Raw genomic sequence first — 23135 nt, 5'->3', positions numbered from 1 at the left:
GCGGTGCCTGCCACCTTGTTTATACCAATGAAGGGGGGTACCATAGGTACCCCCCAAGTGCAGCCCCCCAACCCCAGCTCCCCAACCCCCCATCCTCCCAGGGACCCGTAACGGGCCCCCAAAGCAATCTCTGCTGGCATTTCCATGGCGGCAACGCCTTTCTGAATACCCATGATAATATGGATGGCGGAGCCTGCAAGGCACCGCCACCACATTTTCTCCCTTTTCCGCATGGTCAGCAATCCGACCGGCGGAAAGGCGGCAGACAGACTTTCTGTCCACCGCGGTACCCCCTGCCACGCTAATTTGGCAGGGGGTAAATGGAGGGTGGGGAGTTATCGCGGGCAGATTGCCACCGCCGGTTGGGCGGTGGGGACCCGCCCGCGATCATAATGACCCCCTTAATTTGGTATATACGGAGTAAGCAAACATATAAGGTTACTCAACAAGATCTATAGAGTTCTCTACATATTAAAAACATGGAAGCAATCCTGATGAAAGCTCAGGTGCAGACTCACTGTGTTAGGGCATGCTAGCTTTCAAGCACTCTAGCACCCACTGATCGTTCCATAGCAAATGACTTTTCAGTTACAGCGCATGGATGGCACTGCTTGGCAGATTGTTCCATCAAACTCTGTTAACCAAAAGCTCACAGACAATGTCGATCAAACATATGGAATTAGTGGCTCAATGAGGCTCGTTCAGAGGATTGTGTCTTCTTCGCTCTACAGTCAGCCTGCTGCCATGGAAGCAACTTCATGAAGTCCACTCCAGCAGTCCTCCCTTTAGTGGAAGGATCTTCCTCCTTTGGTCTGGGGTGTTAATGTAATCACTGAATTGAAACAAAGGTAGAAGCAGCACAGGACATCAACATCTTTCTCCAAGGAGGCCTCAGAATCAGGCAGTCTTTTCTTTACGGTCAACATTGGTCAACCTCTCCTCTGCCAAATTTGACGTGGTAATTGGGCAGGGAGACCACAGAACCCTACAGTACACTTTAACTTTTCCTCTGCTCTATCTGGGCAGCTCCTCACACCGGGTTCAATGCCTCTTCTCCATTGTCAGGCAAATACCTGTGGGACAAGACACTTCCCTCTACCCTCTCAGCAGGCAGAAAGCTCCCAGGGCTACTGACAAACCCAGCGCAGGGCAGACCATTAGGGTGGAGGAGCGTCGCCCCACTGCTTTCTCGCAGCGCGAGAAGCAGAAACATAAAATGGTATTTTAAATACCATTTTATGTTTCTGCTTCTCGCACTGCGAGAAAGCAGTACGGTATGCCTGGTTGGGGCGGACAGGTGGGTGGGTTGGGGAGGAGTGGCTTGCCCAATGCTGAAAATGGCCTCCCTACAGGCGCCCGGCTGGGCGCTGTCTGCACCAATCACGACGCTGCCATTGCAGCGTTGTGATTGGCTTAGGGGAGGGGAGGGAGGATGCCTGCTTCCTGTTCAAGAAAAGCAGCAAGAAAACATGAATCTGGCCAGATACGGAGGTGGTTTGGGACCCGGTAAGGTAGGTTTTATTTTTTTTATTTATTAAATTCACCCCCCCCGTGCGAACACCCACGTGACTCCCCCACCTGCAACCCCCCACCCGCGAGTCATGCGAGACAGCTTCAGAGCCAGTCTTTGGGTCTCATTGGTAAATTCGGTCCTAGGCCTGCATCGTGTACACAGGATTTTGTGTGCTGAGGGCAAATTAAAATCACAATATCAGATTACTTTGCAATTGGGTCAGTCAGGGCAGTTGTACATGACCTTTACCATGCAGCGGAACATTCCCTTCCCACAAAGTCAAAATGCCCCACATTAGCCCATCCTGCGTACTCGCACAAGGGACGGGCTAATGAGAACCCTTCTGTTCTCTTTGCTCTGTGACTCACCAGGGAGCCCAAAGGGTTAGGTTGCCAAGTAAGACCTACTGGGTTGTCCACGAATACCTTGGCACGCAACTGTCAATACTGTATTCATTCAATCCAAAGGAGAGAATGCATATCTTGTGTTCACAAAATTGTATGAGGTAAATCACCCTGCACATATCTAACTTCACAGAGCTCATCTCTTATGATATCAATTATCATTTACGTGATTAGGGAGACTTTTTGGAAGGAAGGTGATAGTGTAGTAGGTGGGAAGAATGTTGTCTCTTCAAAAGTGGAGTGTGAGAGATCCAGGGGGAATCTCTCAAAAATTATCATTTGTAGATCACACTTCGAGTCTGATAACACATTTCAATTATGTACAGAATTTCTAACTGGATTGTGTTGGTGACTCTTATTTTTCAAGTTGTTGTCGAACATCTTTTAAGAACAAAACAAAGAGACCATGGTCGGGATGTCAAGTTTGTGGATCCACCCACTTCTTCCCAGGATGAAGACTAGAGGTCAATAGCCTCAACGCTTTTCTGTCCAACCTTAATTTGGCCCAAATCTGTGATTGCACCACCCACGAAAAAGGTTCCATCCTCGACCTAGTAATTGCCAAAACAGACTCTACCCAGTTGGAATCGATCCTCCCTTGCGACTGGTCTGACCATCACATAATTACTTTCCACATCAAGAAGGAAGTCAAGCCACTCTCTATCCAACCGACGAGAACGAAAATCTGGAAGAGGAACCTAGAAAACATTACCCCTGCCTCTCTCACAACCGCTAATCACACCCTCACACCCCCACTGGATGGTCTAAAAGATGTACATGTTCTAACCAATCACTACTTTCACTCTATGAACCAGGTACTAGACAACTTAGCCCCCCTACAACTGAAAAGAGTCACCGCAAAAGGATCAAACCCCTGGTATGATGGTAGGCTAAATGAAGACAGAAGATCTCTAAGAACAGTTGAAAGACAATGGAGAGCTGCTCCATCTGCTGCCCACCTCAAATTGCTAGAAGTAAGAGAAATTCCTATTATAGAAAGATTAGACGATCAAAAGCCGACTTCATTCGTCAACAATTAGACCAAGCCAAGAATCGTCCCAAAAGACTATTCGAAATAGTCAAAGCTCAATCCTAGGGTGTCTCCCACTCTCTCCAAGCTGATCCCGAAACACCTCCCAATTGTGAGGATCTTGCATCCTTTTTCACAACTAAGACTGAAAACTTAAAGTCCTACTTAACGATCTATTATCACATACTGACCCACAAAGGAGTGGCTCACCGACCACACCTAGTATCTCGATAATCTGCTCTACAAAGCTCGAACTCAAGAACAATGCCTCCTGGACCGACTTCAGCTTTTACAACGAAGAAACTATTTTAAAAATGATCACAGCACTGAATCCTTCCAATCACTTCACAGACCCTCTCCCAGCAACCCATTTAAAAACCTTCACTCCACTGCTATTGCCCTTATGGACTAGGATTATAAACACTTCTCTTTTACAAGGAATCATCCCAGACATCCTCAAAGCTGGTCAGATATCCCCCATCCTAAAAAAACCATCGGCGGACCCATCTGACCTGAATAACTAACGCCCAATTTCCAACATCTCGACCCTCGCCAAACTGCTAGAAAAATGTGTCCACGTGCAGCTTAGTAATCACATAGATCACTTCAACCTGCTCGATCAATTGCAATCAGGCTTTCGTTCAGGGCACAGCACAGAATCAGCCATGACCCACATAATTGATGACGCCATACAAATATTGGATCAAAACAAGGGATGCCTGATAATCCTGCTTGACTTATCCTCAGCCTTCTACACAGTCAAACTTGACAAGCTTCTCGACCTCCTGAAACACAGGATGGGACTATCTGGTACTGTGTTAAACTGGTTCACGTCCTTCCTCCAAAACAGAACACAAAGATTCAAGATTAACCAATCGATATCCAACCCCTCCCCGGTCACTCTGGGAGTACCCCAGGGTTCCTTCCTCTCCCCGACACTCTTCAATATGTTTATGGAACCTCTCACTGAGCTTCTCAATTCATCAAATATCCAATATCACATGTATGCCGACGACACACAACTACATTAAGGTCCACTCACTTGAAGACATCAAGTCCCTTACTACAACACTCCATAAAACACAGATCTGGCTGGCAGAGAATCATCTAAAACTAAACACCCTAAAAACTGAATTTCTCCTTATCACTCCTCCCAACCAAACAACCACCATCCGTGAATGGATGAAGCACATTACAGCACTCGATAGTCAACCTATCATCATTGATTCAGCTAAATCACTGGGAATAACCTTGGACAATAAGTTAAATATGCAGAAGCACATCAGCGCTGCAACCAAAGGAGCTAATTTCCAGATTAGCACCTTGAGAAAACTGAAACCCTTCATACTGGCCAGTGACTTTAAACAGGCAGTTCAATCTCTAGTAATTCCCAAAGTGGATTATGGAAGTATTGCTCTTTGCGGCCTACCCAGATCAACGACCGCTCCTTTAAGAGCCTCAAGAGCCGCTAGACTCATCACAGGCTCCAAAAGAAACAGCCACATCTCCCTTGGCCTTCGTGCCCTCAACTGGCTTCCTTTTGAGGCCAGATTTCATTTGAAAATCGCCTGTATGACACAAGGCCTTACATCACAAAACACCGAGATACCTAGCGGAGAAATTGGTACTCTCGGGTGGTAACAGATCCACTAGGAGCTCCAACAATCTTCTACTTAAACCACAACGGTTCTCCAAGAAGAAAACATACTACCGCTCCTTCTCAGGAATGGCTCCCAGTATTTGGAATGCCTTGCCCCAAGAAACTAGACTTAATCCATCCACAGCTTTTTTCAAAAAAGAAGTGAAATCTATTCTTCTGGCCAAATTCACTTGGCTCATTGATATTCCCCTGTAAATACGTGCTATTCGTGTATGTTCACCTTTACTGTATTCACCTATTTATCGATACTTATACGTTTTTTATGTTGATATTTCTGTACTGTAAAGCGCTCTGATACCTGCAAGGGTCTTGTTCGCGCTATATAAAACTGTTAAAATAAATAAATAAATAAATAAATAATACTAACATTTGTGGTGGGACTGGAAACATTGCAGATCCCTGTTAGATCCTTTCGTGCTATGAACACATAATGCCAAGTGAATCAATAGGCAAACAAAGCGGAAAGGGAAACTACACACACAAGAGACGCCTGGTACAAAGGCGAATAACCATTTATTTTGCATTTCAAATTTTTTATCATAAAAGATGAGCATAAAAAACTCACATAACACTGTACCATTAATTGGTAATAGAGTACACATGGCCCAGAATAGGCAGGATGTGAAAGTGGTTCTGGAACGGAACCAGCCGCAACTCACGCACCTTCACTCACTCACACTCACTCACTTTTTTTTTTTTTAAGGGCCATGATGGATCACCGTGTCATGAATGCTCTGTACATCGATTACTTGAAGTAACCTTCATTCAGTATGGACTGGCCGGCTCACATACATTTGAGGACAATGGATTAGGGATAATAAATTTCTTCTACGGGTTACTTCAGAGAATCCATGCAGGAATTTCACCGCAGCTCCTTGGAGCAAAAATCTCATAAATAACTTTACACATGGAAAAGCTGGATTGATTGCCCCTCCACGTAAAAGGCTGTTGAGTACCACTGTACAAGAGAGAAAGGTGAATGGTTGTAGGAACATCTGGCTAAAATCTAGGCTTGGCCCATCCAGACGCAGTCTTAGAAGAAGGTATTGAGCCTTTTGGACAGGATACTTAGAGCAGGATATAAGCATGACCAGCACTACTCTCTGACAGACGCATATTGTCAGGTGTGGTTATTAATGTCTAATAATAATATTGCAACAACTGTGAGGATATATTGCCCACTCTGTGGGAAATAAATAGCCCTGATGGAAATGTTGTCCTCCAGTGGTTGGGAAAAAAAGAAAGTTAAAGTTTAAATTAACAGAAACCCGCTATACCCGAAAAAGAGATCCCTTTGCAGAGACTGTAAAAAGCGGTCTTCGGTCTTAAAAAGAAAGATCAAAGCAGGCTGTTTTGCTTTGGTGACGTCTTCACTAAAGCAGCCAACCAGAAGGTGAATGTGAAGTATACGGTCCCATATAGGGGATCGTTCGCGCCTACAGAGCATCTAGAGTGCACTGGGCAGGATAGGAGTATGGCACCCAGCCAGAGGCCTGGGTCTTTTCTGTTAATAGATTGAAACATCTTATAAATGATGCCTTGAGGGTATTGGTTCAAAACGCCAAGGCTTACGTTGTGCTTGGTGGCATGACCATGCCATCGGCGAGGACATTTACTGCTTATTTAAATGAGTCCTTAGAGATCTCCTTCAGTAATCCTTTCTTGTCACATCTCCCTTCTTATAAGGTTGCATGCCAAGGTCAAGGCGGTGACTTCTGGAATAGCATAAAAAACGAGCACTCAAGTGTTTTGGGATCACTTGCAAACCATATAAATTGCCATAAATGTCATTTTGAAGACTAGCCATGCCTGTGAGTGGGTAATTAAAGATTGGCCATGCCCGTGAGTGGGTAAATAAAGATTGGCCATGCCATGTGAGTGGGTAAATAAAGATTGGCAATGCCTGCTACTAGGCATGAATGGCAACCATATGTTTTGAACCTAGGAAATTACCTCCAAGGTTTGTCTTTCAGCCTCAGAGCCTGCACAAGGTACTGATCCTGCCTGGGACAGATACGTTGATGCAGGAAGGTGTCTTAAGGGTGACAATGCTTGGAGTGCGCGTCGGCTGGTGCAGAGTAATGATGTGGGGAGGGGGAAACCTTGGTTGGATACTCCCCACAGACAATACGATGGTGTGTGTTAATGGCTGAGTGACACACAGATGAGATGTAATCACAGGGGGTATATTTGAGTTTGTACTGAATTTGTGTGATGGGCCATGTCACTCACAGGGCACCTTTGCTGTGTGGGTAAATGTGTCTGCAGGAGGGTAACGGAAGAGGTAATGGAAGACATCTTCATTCTTAATGCATGAAAGTTGTTTTACCTTTATTCGAAACGCTCACCTGTTGGTTTTAAATGTGCTTGTTTCAGATGCAGCAATATTTCAAATAACAGATGACACGTGGATGACCAATGACAAGCCCTGGCTCCTGTCAGTGGAGAGCCCTCGCAGAGGATGGCAAAAGGCTCCGTCAATGGACTCCTGGCTTTTCATTGTAAATGAAATGCTGTTGTGTCCATTCTAATACAGTATTTTAAGAAATTGATTCTTGAACTTCCAAGGCTTTTAGTACAAATACTCATGGTAAATGTATTTTGTCCAATTGTAGAATTTGACAAGTATGGGTAACTAGTCTTCGAATCTGGGACCCAAAGCCAATGCCTTAGCCATCAGAGAAATTCTGCCTGAACCAATGAATGAATTTACCATATTTATGTAAAATGTTTATTTTTTTCACTCCTTTGGTAATTATAGAAACGTCTGAATTTACTGCATGTTTCTACATATTCCGAGTCACTGCACCTTTTATTAAAAAAACGGACTTATATTAAACTGTTTCTAATATCTTTTTGCAACAAATATCTAAGAGCTTTTTTAATGTATTTAATTTTGAACTACATATTCTATTTTTATTCTTCAAATTTGCAAACATGCTCTAATTTTCATATGAAAGAGATATGCACCAAGGTTTTAAGTGGTTTGTGGGAAAGGTGATGGTGTGCCAATGTATTTTAAGGAATAAAGAACCCCCTGTCGAACATGATAAGGATATTACAAGTCACCTTGGAGTTCTATAAGCTAATAAAGGAACTTGGCCTTTGGCCTCGCTCCTCTATATGGCCATAGAACTCCTTGGAGACTCGCAATATACTTATATTGCAGGGCAGGAAGTACTTTAGCCCATATATGTCAAACGCTCATTTATGGCTCTCCATTCTTATAGAGAGTTGACATATATAGCTCAATGTTATGAACGAAAGAAGTTGAGGGATGCTCATATGGTTTAAGTGCAGAGGTGAGCTATCTGCCTTCCCCCTGTGGCCCCCAATTCCTATGGGGGAAATACAGAGAAAATTGTTGCTTATTTTACTGTGAGAAAAGTTAAGTGCTTCCACCGAATGTAAGCGATCCAGATGGACCAAATTCAACGGGTTCCTTCCCACAAACCAGATTTATCAATGAACTAGTAGTTAATCCGGTGGAGCAATGAATAAGTGACTAGTGTGCAACAGAGGTGGGTAGAGCCTGAAGCTTGGCTCTACCTCTACCTAAACTCGAGGTCCAGTTAGATCCTCGAGTCCATAACATGGCAAGCTTTCATGTGGCTTGTGCCTCCCAGTGACCACACTAGCCCCAGACTTTACTGGGGGAAGGAACTAGAGGCAGAAAGTGCGCCAGGAGCAGGCCAGCCTCCAACACTAACTGTTATACACAAATGAGGCCGCTCCCGGTATTATGACCTAAAGAGTGCTCAAGGTTGGTTTGTGAGTGTTAGTGTAGGCATCTCACAAAAGGTTTAGGACTGGCCTCACACACAGCCTGGTGTCATGCTTCATCATCGGCCATCCTCGCCCTATAAAAACTTGGTTTGATAGAGGGTGGGCATTCAACTGACGGCAGGGATGCACTTCTAAACTAAGTGGGGGTCCGAAGTGAGTGAGTGGGATTTAAAAACCATTACAGTTGCCAAACTAAATTTTAATGGAACAGGTAGCTGTATGGTATTAAAAACAAGTGAACGGTGATATGGGGAAAATGATTAACCCCTCGCCGTATATAATTTGGTCGACATGTTTCTGCTTTGTGTCATACAGTGGCACATGGCATTCCTCAGGACCTATGTTATCAAGGGCTCCTTTCTTACCAACTCTGTGGTGAGAAAACCACTAGGTGGGGTGACCTATGTCACTCTCCACTTTCTAGGGGTTCTTTGTAACCCCATGGACTTCACCCTACGTACTCCTACGTATTCCAGGAGGAATAAAGGGAAAGCCCCTGTAGTCAAACCTGCATCAAGGTGCGCTCTCCGCTGCATCACCTAGTTGTATTCAGCTCTCCTCCCCGGCTTGTGCCTCCCATCCTCACTCTACCCAGATTTATGGTGTTACAGACAGAGCTGCAGACTTTGGTACTGGGGAACAAGTTTCGAATAGCGACATCTGCTCAATATCCTGTGAATCCAGGCAAACCAATGTATCTCCTGCTTCAAAAAAAATGAATGCAACCTTGTGCAATTTAACTGGTGCGCATGTAAAACGCTTCAATACCTTCCAGTCGAGATTGTGCTATATACAAACTGCACAAAAATGCACTAAAAGGTCAAAACAAAGCATTAATATAAAAAGAACAGAAATACACACATTTATTGGCGGATTTCTACAAAGTGAAACTAAAAACCCTAGATAAATCGTGGCTTCCCCGCCTAAATTATGCTGATCTTATACAAATATTTTACTTCTTGTTCTTCACAATTGCATATGAAAGCACTTTCAAATAAGGGAGTTTAAAATACTAGCTGTACAAAGGCCTTAATGTGTTTGATTGAATCGACTATAATGTTTATTACCATCTTGGCCATATACAGGGTCCGCATGACAACGGTCGAGCATATTTATTCACAAATGCCACTGTCACCAGTGTGGGGACAAGGACAGGAATGGGGTTCTAAATTCATTTTTAAAAGCTCATTTTTAAAAACTACCACTTTCAATAAGTACTCCTCAGTGACATATAATGTCAAAGCTTCCTCATGTTAAAGAAATACAGGATTTAAGATTTTGAAGAGACCGCGATATTTTACGTGCTTTGTTGTATGATTTACATACCGAACATTTCCAGGGCATGGCTGGTGCACGGGCTCTAAGGGCCGAGGCAGATCCTCGGTTCTCCTTTATAATTTGTTGGCTCGCCCACCTCTAGTGTGCAAGCTTCGTTATTAACTTTTACTATAGTCGAGGCACCAGGATAGGGGGGGGGCGTGAGATTATGTGGCAGAACCAGGTTAGAAAGCTTAATTAAACTAGTGTGACCAGACGTCCCGGATTTGCCCGGACAGTTCCTTTTTTTTACCAACTGTCCTGGCAGATTTCAGGATATTTAGCTCCTGTCCCGGTTTTTAGAGAGGGTCGACTAAAAATGGCAAGAGGTGCTTTTTTATATTTTACAAAGCAGGGATAGTTAGCAGTTTTTTCAAGAAAGCAAGTTAATTAACAGGCAAGCTTCTGGGTTTAAAAATAGCATTTTATCTATGTTCTAACTGCCTGTTCTGTAATTCTATTACAGGACCGGAGGCTTCGTATTATGCTTCTCTATCTATTTATTGCTACTCACAGCAGCCAATGAAAACTTGTATTATGCAAAACAAAACTACATTTCCCATGATGCATGCACTACATCACTTCCTGCAATGCCCCATAAGAGCCAGCAATACCGGAACCTGTCCTCTTTCTCTGCTGCTCACGCAGAAAGTTAAGTGCGGAGATCGTTATTTTGTTATCGTTATATCGCTTATTTGGTGATATGTAATGTTTTGTGACTTTATCACAGCATACGCGGCGTATTGTTAATGCTATGATTTATGTGTTCTGCCGCTTTGCTGTTTATTGACTTACGTTGCCTTGCAGGCGTTTGAAGTTACGCGCCCCGGGCGCTGTGAGGCTCCCGCTGGGAGCGACAATGGTTTGACGGGCTTAGCGGTCCCGAGAGGTTCGGTGGCGGCGTTCGATGCGTGTGCATCACGCCGCTTACAGAGTGAGGTGCGGGCGCACTGCCCGCTGTGCACTGAGTGCAGGCAGCGTGTTCAGCGCTTGCTTGGGGAGATGAAGAGTGTGGCAGTTACCGCTCCGCATTCGGCGGGGTGAAATTAATTGACAAGTCTAGCGCGAAGGCTCCCCTTATTAGGCGGTGCGCTTGGAGCCAGTCCCTTTTAATTTTTTGTTAAGTTCCCCAATAGCAGGCGTGCACATCTGGTGAAGGAAAAGGAGTCTTGTGTATGTCAATAAATTCCCATAAAACCCAACACCTGTTATTCCATATATGCCTCTGGCATTTCAAAAATAATAATCCATTGCCATTAAGATAAACCCAATTTCACGAATATTTTCTCAAATGGGGCCCATAATATCTACCTCAATGGTTTCCCATGCAATCTCTGGACTTGGCACTAGGTATAGATGTGGTTTTAATAACAAGTGTGGTTTATCTGAATTAATGCACAAGTCACTTTGTCTAACAATTTCTTCCACTTCTACGTCTATTCCCAGCCACCAATAACCCTCCCTAATTCTCTTCTTGCTCTTAACAATACCCAAGTGCCCAACATGATACATTTTAACAATGGTATCCCTCAAGTCTCTAGGCGGAATAACTCACACTCTTCTCATGACATTCTCATTCATCACAGATAATTCATTGTGCACCTCCCAGAAATTCCTATAATTTTCCTCCAAATATCTCTTTTCTGGCCAACCTCCCATTACAAATTTCTTAATTGTTTTCTAGAACTGAATCTTTCATACTTGTACTCCTTGATTTATCTCCAGTAACACCATTCTACTTCTCCCCACCAGCCCATGCGACATTTGCTTCGTCCCAATTTTTCAATAGGAACTTTCTCCAGTGGTAAAGGTAAAGGTAACCTACGCAAACAATCTGCCACTTTATTCCTGATACATGGAAGATAATGCAAATTGTACCTATAATCAGGGCAACTTGTTAAGTTCCCACGTGCGTAGCCCAATTGGGCTATATTTTGGTAGGATTTGGGCTACGCACGTCGCTACTGCCCGGTTTTCTTTCCTTTTTGCTATTCCAACCTGGGATTTTCATCAGAGAGCACTGCTTTACGCCTGGCTGGCTTCAAAAACGACCTGGGCCTGGAGGGAGCACACCTCCTTGGATTTCTTTGGCTCTTTGGCTCCACTACGCCCTGTGTCCTGCAACAATTGGGACACAGCTTTTGCTGAGGAGTTAGGTACCTGTTCTGTTTGTGCTGTGGGTTGGCTCCCCCCTCTTTACTCCTCCTTACTGTTGCCCTTATGAGCAATTACGTTTACAAATTTGGATCAGCAATGGAAAATTGGGTCCATTATGAGGAGGATGACACCTTATATGAGGAGGAAGTGGGTCCACCTTCCATTGAAGAAAATATTGTTGAGGCCTTGGACGCTTCCGTCCAGGAGTCGGTCAACAAGGCCCTGGAAAAGGCAGTTCCGGGAACTGTGCAGCAGGTGTTAGCTACTGCTTTGAAGCCTATTACCAGGCAATTGGAGAAGTTTGCGAAGCGTCATGGCTTCACTGCCCCGACAGGGGTTCCCTTAGAAGGCCCACAGCCTAAGCCTTGGCCTCATTCTGCCTCTTACTCTTCACCTCCTCGCCCTGATACCGAGAAAGAGAAGGTTCAAGATACCGATACTGACCCAGGTTTGACCGATTCTGATACCCCAGATGATTCCCCTCCTAAGAAGAGAACGAGGAAGGCCAAGAATGTGGAAGCTCCACAGACGACCCCTTCTCCCTTCACGTTTAACCCCTCTGACATGGTTCATCCCAGGTCTTCGGACTGGCAGCCCGCCCCAGAGGTGGCGGCGTACCTACATGAAAATTTGCGCAAAAGTTTTGATAAAGAAGTGCGCAACAAGCTGCGTTCTGAATGCCCCCGGCCAGACCTCTCGGACAAAGTGGCAGAAACGCCGGAAATAGACTCCAGCCTTCTAACTTTCCTAAAAAAGTTTGCTAAGGACCCAAAGAAAGGGATAGATCGCGCCTGGCGAGGGTGTCAAGACAAGCTTCTAGATGTTGTCGGCCCTCTGACCAAGATCTTGGAGATGGCTCTGGAGGCGCAGGAATCGGGAACCACCATTGATTCCCATGTGTTGGCGGGCTGGACCCAGCGTGCCATCTGCCTTTTGGGAAATGCCAACTGCGCCATTTCCACGGAACGGCGAAAATCCATACTTATGCGCATGGACTCTAATCTAACTGAGTTGGCAGCGGCAGAACCTGGACCATTGGCGGACGGCAACCTCTTTGGGGACCGTTTCGTTAAGGATGTGGCCAAATATGTGGGCACGTTTATGACCTTGGATAAGGCGCAAGCAGGAATAAAACGTGTTTTTCAGGCTGGGGTTTTCAACAGGGCCGGACGAGGCCGGGGACGCTCATTTGGCCGTCAGTTTTCCCAAGGTCCCCAGCGAGGAGACTTCGGTCGTGGCAGGGGAGAGTCGGACTCTACCCGTGGCGGCACCTTCTACCCCACCAGGCAGCACTTCAACAAGCGACGTTTTAATAAAGGATCCTATCGGGGAGGATTCCAGAACACAGAGTCTTCAGGTGAGTGCTCCGGATTTATTCCTTCTTCCCTTGGGGGGACGTATTCAGCAGTTTTATCACAATTGGGTTCAACTATCGCAGGATGCCTGGGTTTTGCAAACAGTTCAGGGGTTTCATCTCAACTTTTTCCAAACTCCCTATCAGGTGCATCGGCCCAGACAGCTTTCTTTTTCCCGACTAGAGTGCGATTTCATAGATTCCGAAATAGAAGGATTGCTGTGGAACCGCACTATAGCACCTTGCGACGAGGGCCCTCGCGGTTTCTGCAGCAATATTTTTCTGGTGCAGCAGAAAGGCGGTGGTTACAGGTTGGTACTCAATTTGAAAGACTTCAACCAGTACATGACTTACAAGCACTTCAAGATGGAGGGCATCCATCTTTTGGCGGACCTCCTGAAGCAGGGAGATTGGTTGGTCCGTCTGGACCTGAAGGACGCTTATCTGTCCGTTCCCATATTTCGTCCACATCGTCGGTTCCTTCAATTTCAATGACAGAACCAGTGGTACGAATATTTGGTCCTTCCTTTCGGACTTTCCTCGGCACCGTGGTGCTTCACCAAGGTTCTGAAACCCGTAATAGCTTACCTCAGGGAACAAGGGGTTCGCATGATTGTCTATCTAGACGACATGCTCATCATGGCACAGTCTCCGACGCTGGCGGTTCAGCAGTTGCGCATGACCATTTGTATCTTACAGAACCTGGGGTTTGTGATCAACGAAACCAAGTCAGTTCTGTGCCCCACGCAGACGATAGATTTTCTGGGGTTCGTCATAAACTCTCAGACGGCCCAGCTCAGTCTTCCACGTTCCAAACTTCGAGATATCAAAAAGGAGCTGCGCTCCCTGTTAGCCAAACAGATGGTTTCTCTCAGGGTGATTGCCCGGATAGTGGGACTTCTCGCGTCGTCCATTCAAGCAATATTTCCGGGACCCCTACATTACAGCGCCCTTCAGAGACTCAAGATTTAACACTTACACGGACTTAGTTGCTCTTTCCCCAGAGGTGCGGGAAGAGATCCAGCGGTGGCTTGCCCACATGGAAGCGTGGAATGGCAGAGCTATTTTCGGCTCATTGCCAGAGGTGGTCATAGAATCCGACGCCAGTCGGGGCTGGGGAGCGCGCTGCGGAAATATTTCCACAGGGGGACGTTGGTCTCTAGACGAGTTAAACCTACACATCAATTGTCTAGAACGCCTTGCAGAGTCATTTGCGATCAGGACCCTATCTCCCAGAAAGGTCTCGTGGTGCATCCTTCTGTGGATGGACATCTCGGCGGTCTGATACATAAACAAACTGGGGGGCATGAGGTCCTCAATGCTGGTAGAGATAGCAAAGGACTTTTGGCATTATTGCCTGAGTCATCATATTTCGGTCATAGCCGAGTACATTCTGGGTCAGTCGAATGTAGTGGCGGATTGGAACTCACGCCATATCAAGGACTACAGCGACTGGCAGCTTCACCCACAGACGGTTCAGTGGTTGCAGGGGATCTGGTGTCTTTGCGAGATTGACCTGTTTGCCTCCAGACATGACAAGGTTTTTCAGCTGGAGGCTGGACCCATTAGCTCTAGCGACGGATGCCTTTTCACAGAATTGGACCCCGAGTCTGAATTATGCGTTTCCACCCTTCATTCTCATTCCTTGCGTGTTCACACAAGTGATGCGCCAGAAGGCGGAGGTGATATTGGTGACTCCCTTGTGGAAGTCGCAGCCTTGCTTTCCGTTACTGCTGGAGGAGAGTTGCGACTTCCCCAGGAAGATCCCATGGTGCTCGACAATGCTCCGGGACCCTCATGGAGAGATGCACCCGATGGTACTATCAGGGCAGCTGTCCCTGATGGCCTGGATACTTTCCGGCAGCGTTGGCAAATGCCAGGGTTTTCGGAGCATGCTTCAGGCTTCATCAACCAAGCGTGGGCCCCCTCTACCAGGAAGCGGTATTCTTCAGCCTGGGGGTGCATGGGGCAACACGTGGATCCCGTGGGGGCGGACTTACCCTTCGTTGTAAACTTCCTGTCCGAAAAAGCTTCTGAAGGTTTAGCGTATCGTTCTGTTAACAATTTCCGTTCAGCCATATCGGCGGGCCACTCTCCAGTTGAGGGCAAACCAGTAGGGGTGCATCCTCTAGTATGTACTCTTAAAGGGTATCAGAGTAGCTAATCCACCCAAGCCGAAAAATTCTTCCTTGTGGGATGTCTCACGAGTTCTTTCCTTGTTTAATCGATGGCCCAACAACAACATGTTGTCTAGGAAACAATTATCAGCCAAATTGGCCATGTTATGCATGGCGGCTTGTAGACGTTCTTCGGATGTTAAGGTTCTGGATATTACAGGTAGAGTATTTACTCCGGAGGGAGTTTCTTTTAATATCACATCTAGAACTAAAACCATGTCACGCATGCTTTTCCTGATAACGCTAAACTTTGTGTGGTTCAATGTCTTAAGGCCTATGAGGAACGTACCAGGCCTACAACCTTACAAACCTGTCACTGCGGCTACCAGGCGCGCAACACCCATTGGACTCAAAGGGCTTCAGCCCCCCCGTCGTGTGTGGCAGCCCGGGATGAGACAGCTTCCCGGGCATACACACAGCCGCACCCGAGCACTTCACAGGTCTTTAAAAGACCATATGCATGTTAACGAGGCCTTGCTGTTGTTTCACCCCTTCTAAGAGCCGCTGCAGCTCCACTCTGCCTATTGATTAAAGTTCAGCCCCCCCCCGAAATCAGCTCCACTCTGCCTATTGCTTAAAGATTCAGCCCCCCCCCCGAAAATTTTCCTTAGCCCCCCCCCCCCGAAATTTGGCTCTAGTTGCGCCTCTGGCGGCTACTATAGCCAGATGGTTAAAAAATATTATGCAGGAAGCAGATATTGATACTCAAGTCTTTGGTGCACATTCTGTTCGAGGCGCCATGGCCTCTAAGACCTTCATGTTGGGTTCTACTGTTCAAGATATCATGCGTTCTGCAGATTAGTCTTCTGAGTCAACATTTAAGCAGTTTTATTATAAACTGGTGGGTGACATATCCTCTGTGGTCTTTAATCAGCGTTAAACTAGCATAATACGGAGCCTCCGGTCCTGTAATAGAATAAAAAATTAGCTAGCATTTGCGTTAAGAATTTTCAATTCTATTAAGGACAGGGAGGCGAGGATTATCTCACCCGGTTACATTACAGTATTGTAATTATTTCCCACCCGTTTGCATTTCTATTCTGGTTACACAGAAGTTACGGGTTGTTCTATTTCTGTTTTTTCAGGATCTGAAAAGAAGATGGATTAGGCGCAATCCTGCTTGAAGTTGACGTTCCTCCCAGCTGGTCTGGTTCTTCCACGTTGGAAGCTGTTGTTGGACTGTTGGTTATATTATTATTGGACTTTAATGTTCGAAGCAAAGAAAGAGGACAGGTTCCGGTATTGCTGACTCTTATGGGGGGGGAACAACCTTTACAACGCAACTGTTACAACGCACTACACTTACAACGCATTTTTTACAACGCATAATCCATTACAACGCACTACACTTACAACGCATGATACTACAACGCATTTTTAAAAACTACCTTTACAACGCATACCATTACAACGCCTACCATTACAACGCATAATATTACACTACACTTTCCAACACTTACCCTACTGTTGCACCCCCTGGAGTTAGATAATTTTTACCCCTATACTATCCAACACTTACCCTACTGTTGCACCCCCTGAAGTTAGAATAGTAATTTTTACCCCTATACTATCCAACACTTACCCTACTGTTGCACCCCCTGGAGTTAGAATAGTAATTTTTACCCCTATACTATCCAACACTTACCCTACTGTTGCACCCCCTGGAGTTAGAATAGTAATTTTTACCCCTATACTATCCAACACTTACCCTACTGTTGCACCCCCTGGAGTTAGAATAGTAATTTTTACCCATATACTATCCAACACTTACCCTACTGTTGCACCCCCTGGAGTTAGAATAGTAATTTTTACCCCTATACTATCCAACACTTACCCTACTGTTGCACCCCCTGGAGTTTGAATAGTAATTTTTACCCCTATACTATCCAACACTTACCCTACTGATGCACCCCCTGGAGTTAGAATAGTAATTTTTACCCCTATACTATCCAACACTTACCCTACTGTTGCACCCCCTGGAGTTAAAATAGTAACTTTTACCCCTATACTATCCAACATTTACCCTACTGTTGCACCCCCTGGAGTTAGAAAAGTAATTTTTACCCCTATACTATCTAATACTTACCTTAAATGCAATGTTATATTATGCGTTGTAATGGTATGCGTTTTAAAGGTATTTTTTTAAAATGCGTTGTAGTCTCATGCGTTGTAAGTGTAGTGCGTTGTAATGGATTATGCGTTGTAAAAAATGCGTTGTAAGTGCATGCGTTGTAAAAGTGTGCGTTGTAACGTCATACATCCCTTATGGGGCATTGCAGGAAGTGATGTAGTGCATGCATCGTGGGAAATGTAGTTTTGTTTTGCATAATACAAGTTTTCATTGGCTGCTGTGAGTAGCAATAAATAGAAAGAGAAGCATAATCCTCGCCTCCGTGTCCTTAATAGAATTGAAAATTCTTGGCGCGAATGCTAGCTAATTTTTTATTCTCTTCTGAGGAGCGCTGTCATTCTATGCGTTTGCTTGAAGTAAAACTGTTGTGCTCCTTCTATTTTCGTGAAATGCCCCAGTTTTTGGCTTTACAATTTTGGTCACCCTAAATTAAACCCAAGACGGATGGATTACCAAAATCTGAATGTTCAGGCATATTAGACCTTGACAGACACGATCCTCGGTGAGCCGGACGTTCCCCGGGCGGCGCACGCCCGGAGATGCCGCGGACAGGGAGGGCGGACAGATTTAGCTTTAATGGTCCCATTTTACCCGGCCTCACGGGCAGGTCCGGCCATGATTTTATATCAACGTGGAACAGGTGTGTAATGTGTATGTCTTATTTCAAGAGATGGTTTCGCTTGCTTTTGAAGAGGACACTACCGCCACCTAGAGGCCTGCTTGTGGCAAATCAACAATTTTATTCAATTTATCGTGACAGACCCTGCATGCTACCCCAAGCATCCGACACGGCAAATAGTTAGAGCACTACACGAAATAGTCACAAAAGAGATTATTCCCCTGCGGTCTTTCTTGCACAAATCTTTATTTACCGTAACAAAATATGAGCGCAAACACCAGACGAGGGAGAAGACATGGCGAGGGCTGTGAAAAGCACACCTCCGGGTCGTGCAAATAACTCGAGAGGACTGCGCAAAGAGTGGGAGGATATTAAATGTGCTTCGAACTTGGACTGCAATGAGCTTCCGAGAGCGAGGTTTGGACACCCAGAGACATTGGTGCCAAGATCAGGAGTGTCGTGCAAAGACCTAACGGCGTTCTGCACAAGGGCCTGCGACCTGCATGTAAGCAGAAGTGCCAAAGGGTGGCAATTGTTTGCACAGGCGCCCCGCCGAAGACCCCAACATTACACGTTTTAAAACAGGAGCTCTGCGAAAACGTAAAGCGCAGAACAAAGAGCCTAACTGGCCATTCACATGTTAGTGCAAGAAACTGTCATTGAAGAAAAGTGCTCGGGAGAGAGGGAGAGGGGGAAAGGGGTAGAGGGAAAGGGAGGGAGGGAGGGAGAGAGAGAGAGACATCCGTCCACTCCTGGCCCTTAACCCCGGTGTCCCACTCCCAAACTCCCATTTACAAAAGTTCCTGACTCCATGACCCATTCAACACAGCAGCCATTTTTAAGGCTTTGGCCCCTGGTACTAGGCAAGCCATGTCACAGCAGTCGCGCCGGCCTTCAAAACAGCATCATATATCTCCGAAGAGTATGGCTGGGTAGTAATCCATGGAGGCTCAACAAATACCCGCAAGGTGAAATATAAATGAGACGTCAGCCCCGCCTTCGTCACAGGTTGCTGCCCTGGTCCCTGCAGGTCGCTGGTCCAAAATCCATCTGAAGGAAAGTACAGGTTTACAGTTTATCAAACAAACACATCATCAACGACAGAGCAGGATTGTCTATGAGCGGTGGACACGATACAGGCGCCACGCACAGTGAACCATCTTGTGTTCTCAATGTCCTCTGACTGCCGCATGGCGGATTCGCGCTGTAATCCTGGGCTTTGTCCTTCATGGCCCAAAAGAAGGCATCTCAAGGTCACCATGGGCCGAAAGCACAAGGGGTGCCCGTGCAGAGCCGCTCGATGCCAGGCCTCAGATGTGTCCGATGAGGGCGTGTGTCCAGCACAGACAGAGCCAGGGCAGGCCCTCGGCGGCGAGCTAGCTGGCAGAGATCAGAAACCTGCAAATCCAAGAGAGACACAGATTACACAGCCCCCGCCAGGAAGGATTAAGGTCTAACACAGCAAATCATTTCAGAGAATGTAAAAGCCAGTGCTTTGAAGCGCGTATTCAAGGTGGCACGGACTGGGACTGGCACAGCCCGGGCAAGCTTCTCATAGCGAAAAGGCCTGTATATGGGTTGACAGAAGCTGCAGCAAGTGAGTGAGGGCTCTCTGGCACAGGTGGGTGCGGTGTCACTCTTGCAGGAGAGGGGGGCAGTGTTTAAGAGTAGGGTGTATTTGCACATCTGTAAGTGGTTCAGTCCTAGGCATATGCTATGATTAACCAGGTCCTGGCTGCACTGGTACCGAGGTGGGTGATTCGGCTGCTGTGTTCTGGAGAGGTCACAGATCAGGACTGGATTGCTCTGGGAGAACTGGGTGATAACCTAGCACTGGCATAGCATGGTTGTCTATATTTCCTGATTGGGGTGCATTGGCAGAGGTCACACAAAGTGCTTCGGGCAGATCCTTCAGGCGCTTTTCAGGCCTGCACCAGATCATATTGGATCATTGCAAAGCTTCTTGTATTTATCACAAAAGGCCGCTCTGCTGGTTTCAGGCCTATGACAGTGATATGCAGTTCACACGCATCCCTCTGCCATTGGCACATTAACCTACCGAGCTATGTGACCATTTTAAAGTGTAGGTTAAATTACTAGAGCCAGTGGTCAACAAAGACTCATGTTTTCTATGTTATTGTGTCTTTCACTACCACAAAAGTAGGCGTGATGCGCGTCAGGTGCATGGGTGAACTGGGAGCTCAGAAGCAGAATCATGCATGCTGCTGCAGATCAGCACGATATGATTTGCGAGGGCTTGAGGGGGTCTAAGGCGGGCATGGGGGCAGGGTGGGGCAGAGCTTTGCAGAAAGCCTGTGTGTGAACATCACTGGTTTAGCTGTGGGTGGTTTCCCCACCACAGTGACGTAAAGCCCTGCTTGGCATGACTGAGGTACAATGGCAGAGCCCTCGAGGGTGCTCCTAACAGACCACCCTTGAGAGCTGCTGTGCATGAGTGAGGTGCATCAGGTGAGCTTGGTAACCCACAAACAGCAAGTGAGGTGCCCTGGAAGAGGACCTACAGATAACCATGGGTACCTGACCGACTATTCCATGCCAACTCACATGTGCCCGCGCCATCAACCCTCGACATTCACAAACAGCCCCTCAAGGTCGCCAGTTTCCTAAACCACACGCCTGACTGTCCCCCTGGTGTTCGCACAGACAGGGGCTCCTCTTGTACAAGGGCAGTGAGGCCGAACACGACGCTGGCAGCTAAAGAAGAAGGGACAGACAGCACAGAAGGAAAGCACACGGCAGGGCACAGAGACGGAGCGCACACAAACACAGGCAGGGCCGAGCCGAGCCCTGCGTGAGAAGCAGCGGCGCAGCACTCGCCCCTGGTGGGCTCGGCTTCCGCCCCTGAACCTGCCTGCAGTTCGCGGTTGGCTGGGTGGGCACAAGTGCCCCCGGTGGAGCAGCAAAGGTGCCACAGTGGCCCTAGTGCAAGCAAGGCAAATAGACCCAGGACTGTTGCTTGCGCAGTAAAATGCATTGATATTCAGAGTTCAGTGGCCCCCTCATGCATCTAGGCCCCAGTGCAACTGCACCTACTGCACCATGGATAGCTACACCCCTGTGCGCATTCATGGAGCCTACACGCTTCAGACCCAGACACATACCCCTGCCTGCATCCACGGGGAGCCTATACACTGAAGACCTAGACACATTTGCCCCTACCTGCATTCATGGGGTGAATACACACTGAAGACCTAGACACGTTTGCCCATACCTGCATTCATGGGGGGCATACACACTGAACACATAGACACATTTACCCCTGCGTCCATCCACGGGGTGCCTAGACACAGCAGACCCTGACATTTACACCTGCCTTCAGTCACGGGGTGCCTATACGCAGCAGACCCGGACACATTTACACCTGCTTTCATCCACGGGTTGCCTATACGCAGCAGACCCGGACACATTTACCCCTGCGTTCATCCATGGGGAGCCTATGCCCTGCAGACCCGGACACTTTTACCCCTGCGTTCATCCACGAGGTGCCGACACACTGCAGACCCAGACACATTTACCCCTGCGTTCATCCACGGGTTGCCTATACGCAACAGACCCGGACACATTTACACCTGCCTTCATCCACGGGTTGCCTATACGCAGCAGACCCGGACACATTTACCCCTGCGTTCGTCCATGGGGAGCCTATGCGCTGCAGACCCGGACACTTTTACCCCTGCGTTCATCCACGAGGTGCCAACACACTGCAGACCCAGACACATTTACCCCTACGTTCATCCACGGGGAGCATAAACACTCCAGATCTAGACACATTTACCCCTGCGTTCATCCACACCTGCCTTCAGTCACGGCGTGCCTATACGCAGCAGACCCGGACACATTTACACCTGCCTTCATGCACGGGTTGCCTTCACGCTGCAGACCCAGACACATTTACCCCGGCGTTCATCCATGGGGAGCCTATGCGCTGCAGACCCAGACACATTTAGCCCTGCGTTCATCCACGGGGTGCCAACACACTGCAGACCCAGACACATTTAACCCTGCGTTCATCCATGGGGAGCCTATGCGCTGCAGACCCAGACACATTTAGCCCTGCGTTCATCCACGGGGTGCCAACACACTGCAGACCCAGACACATTTAACCCTGCGTTCATCCACAGGTTGCCTATACGCAGCAGATCCGGACACATTTACACCTGCCTTCATCCATGAGTTTCCTTCATGCTGCAGACCCGGACACATTTACACCTGCCTTAATCCACGGGTTGCCTACACGCAGCAGACCCGGACACATTTACACCTGCCTTCATCCATGGGTTGCCTAGACACAGCAGACCCAGACACATTTACACCTGCCTTCATCCACGGGTTGCCAACACGCTGCAGACCCAGACACATTTACCCATGCGTTCATCCATGGGGAGCCTATATGCAGCAGACCCGGACACATTTACACCTGCCTTCATCCACAGGTTGCCTACACGCTGCAGACCCGGACACATTTACCCCTGCGTTCATCCATGGGGAGCCTTCACACTGCAGACCGGGACACATTTACCCCTGTGTTCATCCATGGGGAGTCTACGCACTGCAGACCTAGACACATTTACCCCTGCGTTCATCCATGGGGAGCCTAATTGCTGCAGACCCGGACACATTCATCCTACGTTCATCCACGGGGAGCATAAACACTCCAGATCTAGACACATTTACCCCTGCGTTCATCCACGGGGAGCCTGCGCGCTGCAGACCTAGACACATTTAACCCTGCGTTCATCCATGGGGAGCCTATACGCTGCAGACCCGGACACATTTACCCCTACGTTCATCCACGGGGAGCCTAAACACTCCAGATCTAGACACATTTACCCCTGCGTTCATCCACGGGGAGCCTAAGCGCTGCAGACCTAGACACATTTAACCCTGCGTTCATCCACGGGAAGCCTACGCACGGCAGACCTAGACACATTTACCCCTGCGTTCATCGACGGAGAGCCTACGCGCT

At 47.3% G+C, this 23135-nt stretch overlaps 2 protein-coding genes across 3 annotated transcripts in view; one reads left to right on the top strand and one right to left on the bottom strand.

Annotated features, from left to right (window-relative positions):
- Positions 1-23135, bottom strand: part of SPECC1 (sperm antigen with calponin homology and coiled-coil domains 1) — a 1265733-nt gene that overhangs the window by 752545 nt on the left and 490053 nt on the right. The gene's annotated exons all lie outside the window — the stretch shown is intronic.
- LOC146858375 (uncharacterized) overlaps positions 10406-23135 on the top strand; it is a 30079-nt gene continuing 17349 nt past the window's right edge. The window contains exons 1-2 of the mRNA XM_085646757.1: positions 10406-10834; positions 11613-13224. Coding sequence (XP_085502883.1) covers positions 11931-13224 — 1294 coding nt within the window. The 5' untranslated portion in view covers positions 10406-10834; positions 11613-11930. The remainder of the gene's footprint in view (positions 10835-11612; positions 13225-23135) is intronic.

The sequence above is a fragment of the Triturus cristatus genome, chromosome 3_2 (assembly GCF_964204655.1).
Source record: "Triturus cristatus chromosome 3_2, aTriCri1.1, whole genome shotgun sequence".
Classification (NCBI taxonomy): domain Eukaryota; kingdom Metazoa; phylum Chordata; class Amphibia; order Caudata; family Salamandridae; genus Triturus; species Triturus cristatus.
This window is presented reverse-complemented; position numbering and strand designations above follow the sequence as displayed.